Raw genomic sequence first — 13,567 nt, 5'->3', positions numbered from 1 at the left:
GCTTGATTTGATCTGAGTGGTGGCTGGAAGACCCATACATCAGATAGTACAGGCTGAATGAACAGGATCAGCTTTTGTATCAACAAGCATCTGTCGCTATTGATCAACTGTAATCCTCAATGAAATGCCAGAAAGTCAAAAAAGTTTACAAGGGGCAGGGCAAAAATATAAGGCAAGATCAGGGACATTCTGCAAAATTAGAGACAATTGTGAGGTTTGCCTATGGGCTGGACTACCATAAGCTGGCAACGCAACATGTGCTTAAAAACATACACTTTAAAATGTTTCAGTACAGCGTGCAAGTAAATATTATTTTCAACTGGCTGAAAATGGGAAATAAGCTAGGCAATCAATGTTACTCACTCTTACTTCTGCTCAGTGTACTGCACAGCAACGTTGCCTGAGTTCAATGCAGAGTGATTCTCTTAAGTTGCACTTCGCACTTCTCAAAAGTCCTTATACATATGCTAATATAATGCATATCCTTTCTGACCCCCATCAACCCACATCTGGCTTCCTAATAGTAAAAAAAAACATACTTTACACTACTGCTGCTGTTTTGTACTGTGATTTCATTTAGCCTTCATGAGCTTTCTGCTCCTTGCTGATATCATTCTATAATTTGTGGGATGGCATAGCAGCAGAAACTTATGAAAGGACTGGCCAGATGCAGCAACCTTCCCCCGTAGAGTGATGCAAGCTGTGGCTGTTTGGTTAGTTAATTAGTTAGTAAGCAAATTAGTTATTCATTCATTCTTAAATGAATGATGAATTTCTTTGCTAAAAAAAATAAATAAATAGATAATTTTGACAGCAGCTGCAGCTGCTGTACCCTACTCCTGCACTGGCCATGTGCTTCTATGGAGATGTGGGTCTCGGGCAACTGCTCAAATCAACCACATTATAATATGCCACTGCACAGACTGCATTCCAGTTGTATACATTTTACACATGCCTGTTAAGGGTGGTTTGATGCATCCCTTTTGTTGCTTGTAAGACCTGCAGCATGCTCCTAGTGTTTGCCAGAGGGTGCTGCTGCTGCAGTACCTCACCCAAGGAAAGTAATTAATCATAAATTCTTCCTTCCTCAAGTGAACCCTTTGGAAGCTATGCTGTTATTTCCAACTAAGTTGCTTGTGGTGTTAGCAGACACCTCACCCTTTCAAGCTGGCACCAATCTGTTTCTTTTTATTACACATAGGAAGCAACTGATGTGATTCTTTCTCCCCTATATTTGATATATGCCTCGTGAGCACATAAAAAATATGGTCTTTTTTCCTAATGATTTCTAAATAACCATGTACACATTTAGGCATTATGCTGTCAAGTTTTTTTCCATGCAACATGCATTTTAATACAGTTGTTTAATAAAGGCTTACTTGCACATGGCTTTGGATCCATAGCTGAAATACTGCTGGCATGCACTAAATTGTCATCATCATAATCATCCCATGCATCACATCCTAAATCAAAGGTCACATTAATAAACTCTGTTGACCAATAATCACTGTCATCTGGGTCAGTATTGCTCTTTTTCAAGATTTCATTGGGTTTGTTCTGTGCATTTACTGTAAGGCCACTCTGAGAATGTCCAGCTGAATGTTTCCATGCTGAGAAATCTATAAGAAATTAATAAACAAATAATGCAGCTGCGGTAACAAACTTTATCTTTTGTTTACTTCTCCTAAACTACTTATGATATAAAAATTCTATCTTATATTATTTGAGTTATGTTACATATTTCATAAAATATAGGGTTTATGTTTGTAAAAATACTTTGAATTATTCTACATTTCTTCTGTGCTGGCACCAGCTGCCTGATATGACAATTCTGAACAGCATTCTTCATTGGTTCTTAGCACAGTAGGGACAGTATAACATCAAACCTTGATTACATAACCAGCAATGACATTGTGTAGTAGAGGGTATATGCTGGTATGTATATTGTGTCTTAAATACTTTGCTCCTGCATATAGCATTGTATCAGATAAATGCACTATAAAGGATATGAATCATATACAGAGAATGAATGTTGTAATGAAACTCAAAGTGTTCTCTTTCTCTCATACACACACATGTGTGCGTGCACACACACACATACACACACACACACACACACACACACACACACACACACACACACACACACACACACACACACACTTAGCCCGGGAAAACACTGAAAGGTAGAGGTTATGCAAAGACTAGAAGTTGTGGTAGGCAACCTAGAAAAATGTATGACTAAGAGAGTAATTGCTAAAAAGAGTACTTTAGTATGGATTAATTAAGAGGAATTTGAAATCTACTATAAATTAATTCTGGCAAAAATGAAACCACAAACTGCAAATGCAAGACAAAGACAGACAGATATTATAAAGGAAGTACAGTTGTATAAGATTACTGTTACAGTAGATGTGCAAATAGATCACTGTTGCAGTACTCCACAGTTATGGGATGCATCCTACCAAATACATGTGGCCAGTCTACAAAAGCTTAGGCACCTTACTTTTGCGCAATACTTCCAAGCAGAGACCTATGCATCGGACTACCTGCTAATACTTAGGGCCATATGAGTGTGAAAATCCTCAGAGCTTCCTTTGCCCCAGAGGAAAAAGCAAGACTAAAATCTATAAGGAGATAGACAAATTCATAAGAACATAGACAGGGAGAGAAATTTAACAGACTGCCTTGACCAAGAGGTGAGAAGAAAATAAGGGGGATTGGGGGAAGGTGAACATGCTGAAATAGTTATATATATTAGCATCTGTTGTTATGGTAAGGTCTGGCACAACAGTACTGTGTTCTTCATTAGATCACTATTGCTGTATTCCTTAGTTATGAAACAGTTTCCAAAGCTCTCTCTCTCCAGAATAGACTTAGAATCTAACCTTTGAGGAAGGCTCTGGAAGAAGCCGTTGCTATTGTAGAATGGGCCTTCAAATGCCCCTGAAGGGATATGTCATGAAATGAATAACAAACGAAAATGGAAGGTGAAAGTCACCTGGATAGTCTGTTTAGTGACTGGAAAACTTAACTTATTCTCTTCATAGGCTTTAAGAAGTTGGTCAGGTTTTAAGATAGATTTTGCCTTTCTAAATAAAATCTCTGTTGCCTATTGCTATCCAACAAAAGAAGGATTCTTTCTAGTTTATTCTGAGGAATAAGAAAGAAGGCTGGAAGTTGGATGAACTGATACAGATGCAAATCTATAAGTACTTCAGGCATAAAGGTAGGATTAATTCTGAGGCTAATTCTGTTTTTTGTGGAAGACTAAGAATGGAAGAGAGCACATGAGAGACAGTAGCTCAGAAACCTTTTCGGCTGAAGTCAAAGTAATTAACAATACTGTTTCCAAGTTAAGAATTGCATAGATGCAGAAGAAGCAGGTTCAAAAGAAAGTAAGTTTTTCCAAGACAAAGTTCAGGTTCCAGTGAGGAGAAATTGATTTTCTAAGGGGCCTGATGTGAAGGATTTCTTTAAGAAACTGCTTGATCTCATAATAATGTGTAGAAAGAGTATGAAATAAGCAGACATCCTGAAATTACTAACAGATACAATTTAATGAAGAGTATACCAGACCTGAGTTGTGCAGCTCACACAATCATTTTTGGGTTATAGATATCTCCACTAGAAATGGGTCATGACCTCTGCTGCGATACCATAAAGAATATCTCCTCTGTTTAGAAATGTAAGATTTTTTAGTAGGAAGTTCACTTGCCTCCTTTAATACCTGAAGTATATCCCAGAAAAAGTGCCTCTAAAGAATTAGTTTATCATCCAGCTGGAAAGACTCAAAGTCCTGAGGTTTGGATGAATATGAGAGCCCTTTTATGGTGTAGGAAAGTCCACTCTGTGGGTTAACATGTGCTGATTGCCCTTGAGTAGATGGAAAAGGAGGGGTTTAATATTTTCTGAGCCAGAAGGGAGTTGCCAAAAATATTTTTGGTCTGTCTTTCTGAAACTTCAGAAGGACCTTTAGAATAAGAGGAAAGGGAGGGAAACTGTAAATGAATTTTCCCTTTCCATTGGAAAGAAAAGCTGTCCCTTCTCCAGATTTCATTGCAAAGGGCCTTGGTGCAAAAATATTGCACTGTTTGTTTATGGTGGAGTAAAATAAGTCTATCTGATGAGTTTCCTATTGATGAACAATCTGAAAAAAAAAAACTTTGGGTTCAACATCCATTTGTAATGGTCTGCTTTGGATCTGCTGCTATTGTGTAAAACCTCTGGGTTCAACATCCATTTGTGAGGGTCTGCTTTGGATCTAATGCTGTTGTGTTTTGTTCTGATGGAATGAAAACTGCTTGTACAAAGAGGTTGTGGTGAACTGCCAGCTCCCAAGCTACCATAATGTTTGTAGAGGGAATAACACTTTGTTTCTCCCTGTTTGTTGATATGCAACATGGCAGTGGTGTTTCCTGTCACTACTTGAAGTAGTCCTGGTTCCAGATATAATGCAAAGTTTGAAGGGCATAAATGAAAGTCATCATCTTTTTGCAGTACATGTGCTTTTTCTGCTTGAGTTGTTTTGACCAAATCACCTGGACTTTGACACTTTTTGAACAGACTGTCCATGCAAAGCCTGAGACATCTGTTTCCACTGTCTGGGGGATTGGAATGAGAAAGGGAACCCAAGAATTGATTGTTATCTGCTTGATCCACCAATAAATATTTTTCTTCACAAAGTGCATGATATGAATCGGAAAGAACAGAGGATGACAGTGTTGAGCCCAGATAGATTTGAGGTACAATTGTATTTTCCCCGTGTGAAGTCTGGCATGTGCAATCATTAGGATTATTGATGCCGTTAATCACAGGGCTCACAAGATCTCTCTTGCAGGCATCACTTGAAGGTCTATCAAATATAGGAAGTAAGATCTCAAAAACTGAGCCTTGTCTTGGAGAAGGAAAGCCATCATGATGGAGGTGTCCAGAAGACATCAATGAAACACCAGAGAATGAGTTGGGTCTAAGGTTAACTTGTATAAGTCCAGAATGACCCCTAAGTAGAGACGTAAGTTGGCTGTAAAGTGAGAAGAGCTTTTAAGATATCATTTTTGGAAGAAACATGAATAAAACAGTTGTCCAGTTAGGGGCAGATATGGATGCCTTGAAGCCTCCAAAAAGCTGTTACTGGAGCTAAGAATTTTGTGAAACCCTTGGAGCTGTGGATGTGATATCCAATACACAGAGTTATCTGTGTTATTTTTGGATAGGGATATGGAGATAAGCATCCTTTAGTTCTATAATAACTAGAAAAGCTTGAAAAAAATGAGAGAAAAGATTTTTAAGCATTCATATTCTAAACTTTGGAACTTTAAAAAAGGTGTTTAGATTGGACAGATCCGAGGCTGGTCTCTGCATTTTCTGTTTTCTCGGGACTGAGAAAAATCTGGAATAAAACCCTTTTCATGTTTGGCTGAGTGAGGGAGGTTCTAATCCATGAAGAAATAGATTTGAGATGACTGGTAGGATGAGATGTTGATATGAAGAAGTTTGTGGGTTCCCTGAAGGAATGGAAAAAGAATATCATTGACACTTGTATCCATTCTGTATTATGTCCAAAATCTAAGATCATGTTGCAAAGGAAGGGAAAGAGAAAGTTTCCTTGGAATTTTGGAGGGAGAATGGCTGAGGTGTAGAGGAGGAAGGGACGGTAGAAGGAGGAAGGAAGAATTTTGTATTTTTCTCAATAAAGAAACCTTTGAGTCCCATAGAATCAGATTAAGTTATTTTTTTGCCATTTCTTGTTTGGATTGTTTTTTTCTTTTTTGCTGTAAAACCATTTGGGGGCTTATGAAAATACTGGTCCAGAGTTAGAGGGCAATTTCTCTGCAATTTTGGAATGGGGAAACAAACAACTGTTTAACTCCCTCTGTAATATTACCCCCTTTCATCTAATTTCTTGAAAATCTCTGTTGAGGAATTGTCAAAAAGATGTCATCGTTTTATTTATTTATGTATTTATTTATGTATTTATTTAAGGTTTGGTAAACAGATAAGTGGATTGGTCAATTGACCCTTTTCATCTATAGCCTGGACTTCAGAGGAGAAAAGTATAAAATATACCATAAAAATCATTAACAAAAGTGAAAATGTACCTTGCATGTTATGATAACAAAAATGTATATCAAAAGTAAATACACAAAGAAAAGGGGTAGCAATAAACAATATTCACAATATTTCCAACTGTGGAAATAAGCATAATATTTATGATATTTACAGGTTGGAATTCTATAAGCAGAGTGATGCCTATATGTACTGTTTGTAAATATCTCATTTACGATGAGACTGCAAGCCTACAGCAACGTATCTAGTGTGACAAACGCAATTACAGACAGTTACTTCTGGTAGATGTTCCTTCAGTTTAGCCTTGAAGCCATCTTATTTATTTGAGAATGTATTACCCCCTAGTTGAATCCATGTTGCTGGCCTCATTTTAGTGAAGGTTCTTTCTCCTATGGTAGTGTCAAAATGTAATCTTATCAAAGTAATGCCATCATTCTAACATTCTCTCAGTGATTGTGATGGTTTTCTTATTTGTAAAGATGATTTTGGTGGGGAGAATTAACCCAGCATGATAATTTTGAGCAAATGAGTGCTGAGTAGCGTAGTAGCTAAGTTAGTAACCAGTAGATAATGAAATCTCTTTAAGAGATCACAGTGATGGGTATGCTTAACAGCCAGAAGTACAAAAAGACAGATTTTGTTTTGTAATACATGTATTTTTTGTGTACTGATGCTACAGTGAGGTGTTAATAAATCTAGGGCAGAATGCCTACTAGCTGGGCATAACAGCTATGAAATTCCGTACCAAAATTTTCAGTTGTAAAACTGTTTTGACTGTACTGTCTATATAACTCATGGATGTTAAGGCAGGGTCAAGGAAATATTTTTGTTGTGTAACATTAGGTCTTAGATTATTTGAGTTATGCCTTACTTTTACTGGGGAAGAATGGACAGTTTTTTATTTGCTTCCCCTCCACTGCCCTTCATCATTACCAGCCTGGTACCTGTCTGTGCCAGGTCTAGTAGCTGCTGACCTCCACCCCCCTGACTTAATCCAGTATATGTGTATGTGATGGGGTTGGACACGGAATGAAGTATCCAGGGGTTCATCTTGTCTGTGCATCCATCCAGGGAGGGAGGTGGATTTTTTTACTTATGCCCTACCCATTTTGAACCGTCCCTCCCCCTTGTGCACATCCATGGTTTAGCCTGGGAAGCAGGCATGCAATGGATATGTGTGGTGTGTTACCTGTCCTCCGCAGCAGCTCAGCCTTGTCTTCACCCTTTAACCCTTCTTGTAAGTATGCCAGCCATGTGACAACCCCAGTCTCCACTATGGATCAACACTGTGAATACCCATAAACATACCCATACACCCTGGGATGTTAATGCTCATCCCTCCCATGCCACTCTGTTAGTGGCCCAAGCCACTCATTAAACCAGGGTTGCCTGGGCCATAGCCAAGGCTTTATCCATCTATGCCACCAGACAGGCTAGATTGTTCAGTTTTGGAGGAGTAACAAATAGAACATTGTTTGATTTTTTGGGATTAATTATTAATATGTTGTTAGTTATCCAACTACAGGTGTTACTGAATTTGCCCTGTAATGATGTTGAAGCTCAAAAAGAGTTGTATTTGCAGATAAAAATGGAAGTTATGTACTTATCATAATGCTGGATTCTTTTTGGACAAGTTGGTCTGATACAACAGTTGTGTACTAAGCTGCTCTTTGTATGCAATCTGGCCATTAGCTATTGCTCTTTTGCCTCAAGCTCTGTTACACTTTCCCATGATCTCCTGTGAGTCTTCCCCTTCTGATCAAGTTGTCTGCCTAGAAAGCACTTTTAGCATGGAAAACAGCAATAATATTATAAGAAAAAACTTTACTGTTACAATTTGGAAGGGGGAAGCAGGGACAGATGCCATATCAGACTCGGATGAAAAGGATCCAGTGTTATGCTAAGTACATAACTTCCATATCCTATTTCATCAGTCTGTCCAGTTTGACAGTTGGGACGGAATCCTAAGCTACCTGAATTCTCAGTAGGAATCATGACAGGATACCTCTAAGAAATGATGCTCCAAATGCTTCTCTGGTTCTAATAATAATATCCAAATTTTAATATTTGGAAAAGGTATGCAATGTAGACTATATAACCACAGCACAAATGTCGTCAATGGAGGAATTCCTGTGAAAGGCAGTAGAAGTTGCTATTGATCTTGTGGAATGAGCTCTGGGTTTAAGACTTTTGGACTTTTTATTTCTAGAGTAGACAAGATATGCAAATGGATTACCATCTGGGCAGAATCAGTTTGGAAACTTTGAAACCCAGTCTGTTAGCAGCACATGAGATAAACAATTGGGTGTTCTTTCTGAATGTTTAAGTCCAGAGGAGGTAGACTCTGAGTTGTCTATGGATATCTAGAGTGTGTGTGTACTGAGTATTGCCTTCTGTCTGAATAATTAGGAAACAATAGTGGAAGAGTAACAGACTGGTTAATATTACTTTCAGCAGCCACTTTGGGAATGAAAGAAGGGTTAATATTTCTTAAAGTGACTGTCTTTGTGAAAGACCACATATGATGCCTTAATGGACAAAGCATGTAGTTTTGAAATCTGTCTAGCTCATGTGACAGCCATTCAAAAAAGTGTTTTCCATGAAAAAAATGTCAGCCCCACAGCTGAAATGGGTTCAAAAGTAATCTTTGTCATTGCTTCCAAGACCAAAATTAAATCTCAGGGGAAATACGGTCCTTAATGGGAGTTCAAAGAAGGAACACTCTTCTAAGAAAGGCCATGCAGATCCTATGAAAAGCTAATGAATTGCTTTGGTGTCTGGGGTGATAATGAGAAATGGCCACCAGCTACACTTTGATTATAGAATAGTTAGAATCTGCTTCAAATAATGAAGACAGGAACTGCAAGAAAATCTACATTAGAGACAGAATCCCTTAATTGGTAGCCTGGCTAGAAAAACACTTTCATTTACTAATATAAATTTTTGGGTAGTCTATTTATGAGAAGCATGCAAGATGTGAATTGCATTCTCTGGAGGTGCTGAATGGCTGTCAATTAAAGGAAATGGAGAAACTGTGAAGTCAACTTGAGGTTGTGAAATTCCAGGTGAGGCTGACTGGATGGGTGTGAGAGAAGATCTGGCAGCAGATCCAGTAGCCAAGTTGCGGGGGTTCCTCAAATGAGGCCAGACTAAAGGGGACCTATCTGTCTAGGCCAGTATGGAACAATGAGGATGACATATGATTTGCAGGATGACGCCTTTTGCAGAATCTTGAGTATTAGAGGAAGAGGGGGAAATGCATAAAGAAGACCAGGATGCTATTGGCAGACTAGAGCATTCCTGGGAGACTGCCTCTCTGGGGGAACTAGGGCAAAGTAGCTTCTGTACTTGGTGTTAAAAGAAATCTCTTGAGCCACTGATGCATTGAGGTGCCACTAATGACTCATTAGAATGGGCCTGTTGAACTTGTCCACTAGCCAGCTGGACTTCCCTAGAATGTACGTTGCTACTTGAAGGCAAAATTAATCCCATTCCTACTGCTGTACTCTTATATACATGGGAGGTAAGATCTGGTTCCGCCCTTTTTGCTGATATACCAGGCTACTGAAATGTTGTCTGATTGTATGGCTATCATTTCTCAGGGCAAAAGATCCTGAAAGTCACGCAACACTGGGAGGATTGCCCGCATCTCTAGGATGTTGATGTGAAAACTGGCCTTTGATTGATTTCAACATCCTTGACCCATCATCCCTCAAAATGCCCCATCCCAGAGAAGGTACCAGTGGATACTATCGCTGTTGGTGTGAGCAGAAATGAAAGTTAGGTACTTACCATAATGCTATCTTGTTCTATCCAGCTCAACAGATGGGTTATTGGAGCTGACCAATCTGACCTCGGAACCTTTTTCAAGTGCTTGGATCCAGTGCTCTGGCTTCTCTCCTACCCGTAATTCCCTCTAGTTCCTAGATTACCTCAGATTCAGTTTGCATGCTTGTACCTAGTACTTCACCTGAAGAACACAACACAGACTTATCAACCTATGCAATAAGGCATAAACAAGGATAAACAACTCCAGAATGCCAATAAGACAAGACTCTATTCAGGTCCAATCGATCAGTTAAGGACCATAAAATGACAATTTGGGAAGGGGGATAGAGGAAGGAAATGTTGAGCCAAATGGAACTAGACACAGATCTAGCATTATGGTAAGTACATAACTTTCATATCTGATGTTGACTTTTCCATCCAACAGAACAGATGGGACAGATTTCCAAGTTACCACAGAGCCCTGGGAGGTCTTATAGAAAGATATTCCAAAGTATGGTGGAGCCAAAAGTTGTATATGGTCTATAATATACATCTAGTTTGTAATGTGACACAAAGGTATGAATGATAGACCAAGTAGCCACAGCACAGATCTCATCTATGTGTACTCTAGCAAAGTAAGCAATGGAGGTAGCCACTGCTGTAGCTGAGTGAGCCTTGGACTTGTACGGTAATGTTAATCCCCTTTCTTTATAAACAAAGAAGATGCAGTTAGACAGTCACATGGACAAAATCACTTTAGAAACTCCTTGACCCAATTTGGCCTTTGAAGAGGAAAGAAAAACCTAATGTCTTTGCAGGTAAAATCTGAGTTGTCAAAGAACATTCATCAAATGTAAAGTATATTCCCCTTTGTTAAATAAAATGGGACAAAAGCTGGTAAGGTTAATTGTCTGGTTAAGATTTTCTTGCAAGGGCACTTTAGGAAGAAAATGAGGATTTGCAACAATACCTTGTCCTTATGAAAAAACAGGTAAAGAGGTCCATAGGACAACGCTTGTAACTCACAGATCATCCATTTGAGGTAGCCGCTACAAAAAATGTTTTTCCAAGTGAGGAACTTTAGTTCTGCTGAGGATGTTGGTTCAAAGGGAGACATAGTTAAACCCAGAAGCATGACAGTAATGCCCCATGGAGAAACTATATCCTTAACTGGAGATCTGAGAAGGAAAGTTCCCTTTAGAAAAGCCTTGTACATCTTCAGGGAGGCAATAGAAGTTTGACTTTGTCTCATGTGAAGTTGGATATGGCTGCTAACTGTACTTTGATGGTTGAGAAACCATCTTGAACAAACCCACTACAAAATCTAAGATGGATGGTAATGGAGCTGAGAAAGGGTCCAACCCTTTCAGTCACCTTGCATGTCATGGCTTTCTGAAGAAACTTGGTAATTAGGGGAAAAGAAGGAAAGGTGTATAAGAGACCCAGGAATGAACTGTGAAACTGAGCTTCCCTTAGTGACTGCCCATCTGAAGGATACATTTGTTGTTTAGGTGAGAAGCAAAACGATTGCACCAAGGCTGGCCTCAGCAACTGAAAATCATTATTGCCACACTGAGTGACTAAAGCAGAAGAACAGACATGCTCAAGTCATCTGCCAGAACAATAGAAGTCCCCATGATATGCATTACCACCTGAAAGCATTTGAAAGACATTGCCTACTGCCATACCCTTATGGCTTTCCAGCATGACAGATATGAATGGGTTCCCCACACTTATTGATATACCAGAACACTGCTGTGTTGTCCGTCTGGATAAATATCACATCATTCCCAAGACACTGATTTGGAGTCTGGCCTCTGTCATTGACCATGTGCCTTGAACAATCTTCACTGTGGCGATCAGGGGTAGAATAGTGAAAGGTTGACCCTATGTGACTATTAGGTAGGTTAACTACCAAAGAATATGGCTCCTGCAAACTGATGTGAGATATACTGGGACATGAAGGCATTGGTACAGCATTGACCATTGTTTAGATAGTGTCCACTGCAAAACTTTCATGTAAAATTTTGCCTGAGGTACCAGTATGAAAGATGCAGCCATGGACTCCAGTAACTGTAGAACAAGTCTTGCTGGAGGATTCAAGTGAGAAACGACACTGACACTATCTGACAAGTTTCTCCTGCTTGTTTATCTATCATACCACTACATTATTGTCTATGTGCATGCAACTGTACTTTCATGTGGGGAGTCCTCATAAACTGAAAAGTGAGAAGGACTGTCATTATCTTCAGAATGTTTATGCAGTAACTGGCCCCCTGAATGTGACCATACACCATGGACGGTTTGTCCCTCAAAATTCCACCCCCACCTCACAAAAGAGATTTCCATAGGGATAGCCACTTAAGGGGTGGAGGGTGAAAAAGGGTTTCTCTGTAGTAATAATGGACATATGAAACCATAACTGCAGATGTTCATTGCTGGCTTTAGACATCTTAAGCAACAAAAAGCTGCTTCAGGTGTGTTGAAAAAACATACAAAGTTACCAAACACAGATTCAGTTATCAGCACACCCTAGAGTAAGCAAAAACAGCAGTAGAAATAAAAATATTTTTAATGATTAAGCGTTTTTCATATCCCCCAAAAAAGCTGATTTCTTCAGAACCACAATATTAACTGTTCTGTTACCAATAAGTAAACCTTAAAAGGGATCTAGTACTATTAAGAACATCTATAAATTCTTTTAAGTCAGTTTCAGTCCCAGAGGAAAACATGTCATCAAGGTAACACCTATTAAATTTCCAAAATTTGTAGAATTTTCAGGGGAAAAACAAACTTATTTTCTCAAAAAAACTAAGAACAATAGTACCAATATAGTGACATCTGTACATTGTAAGTAATACTCTACATCAAAAAACACAATTATTGTGGAGCACTGTTTCCATGAATGAAATTAATTTAAAATTCACTGTATCAATAATATCAAGTTGTGAGCTCACTTTGTTGAACCATTCTAAACCAGAGGATGGAGGAATAACTGACAACAAATTAATTAAATCAATAGCAACAATTTTAAAATCTGGGATCAATAGGTCATCCTTAATTTCCTTTAAAACTCCCCATGCATCTTTCAATAAATAAGGCAATGTTTGTATAAAACTTTCAGTTTAAAATCTATAAAAGTATCTTGTGGTTGTGTCTTAGATCCACTGGTGCCCACTAGGGTATGCATAGGTGGGTCATAAACTGATTTGTGGATTTTAGGTATACTGAAAATACCTGGAATGTCAAGCTAACAGTCAAAAAATTAAACAAAGCTTTATGAATGACATTACATTACTTAAATATAAATTCTCTAGCAATAAGTCTATATTTCTCTATGCAATATTCAGTTCATTAAGAGATACCTGAAAACAAGTTTCATTGTTCAACCAAATAAAATACATGTTATTCACATAGTTGTCATAGTTCATAATGACTAATCCATCCCACTTGTCAGGTTTCATCCCTGGAAATTATAGCCAGTAACTCCCTTTCATCTTACAACAAATTAAACCAAATGTGCTTTCTCCTGTAAACGTTTCTCAACTAATATTCACAAACTTTTACATACATAGGTACTTTCCTTTTTAAACACATTCCAGTTTCAGTGCTGTTTGTATTCTCAAACACTAATGATAAATTCAACTTGCGAGTAAATATTTCTAAATAAAACAGTGTAAGAAAAGTACAGTTTTGTACCTACCATAAATGTAGATGTTCGAGTGCTAAT

The 13,567-nt window shown here is 38.4% G+C and overlaps 1 protein-coding gene across 1 annotated transcript in view; it reads right to left on the bottom strand.

Annotated features, from left to right (window-relative positions):
• Positions 1-13,567, bottom strand: part of LOC122814215 (probable ATP-dependent DNA helicase HFM1) — an 880,891-nt gene that overhangs the window by 171,084 nt on the left and 696,240 nt on the right. The window contains exon 6 of the mRNA XM_044086816.1: positions 1,380-1,619. Coding sequence (XP_043942751.1) covers positions 1,380-1,619 — 240 coding nt within the window. The remainder of the gene's footprint in view (positions 1-1,379; positions 1,620-13,567) is intronic.

The sequence above is a fragment of the Protopterus annectens genome, chromosome 10.part0, assembly GCF_019279795.1.
Source record: "Protopterus annectens isolate FY-2018-M chromosome 10.part0, PAN1.0, whole genome shotgun sequence".
Classification (NCBI taxonomy): domain Eukaryota; kingdom Metazoa; phylum Chordata; order Ceratodontiformes; family Protopteridae; genus Protopterus; species Protopterus annectens.
The sequence above is the reverse complement of the archived record's forward strand: the minus strand, read 5'-3'. Positions and strand labels throughout refer to the sequence as shown.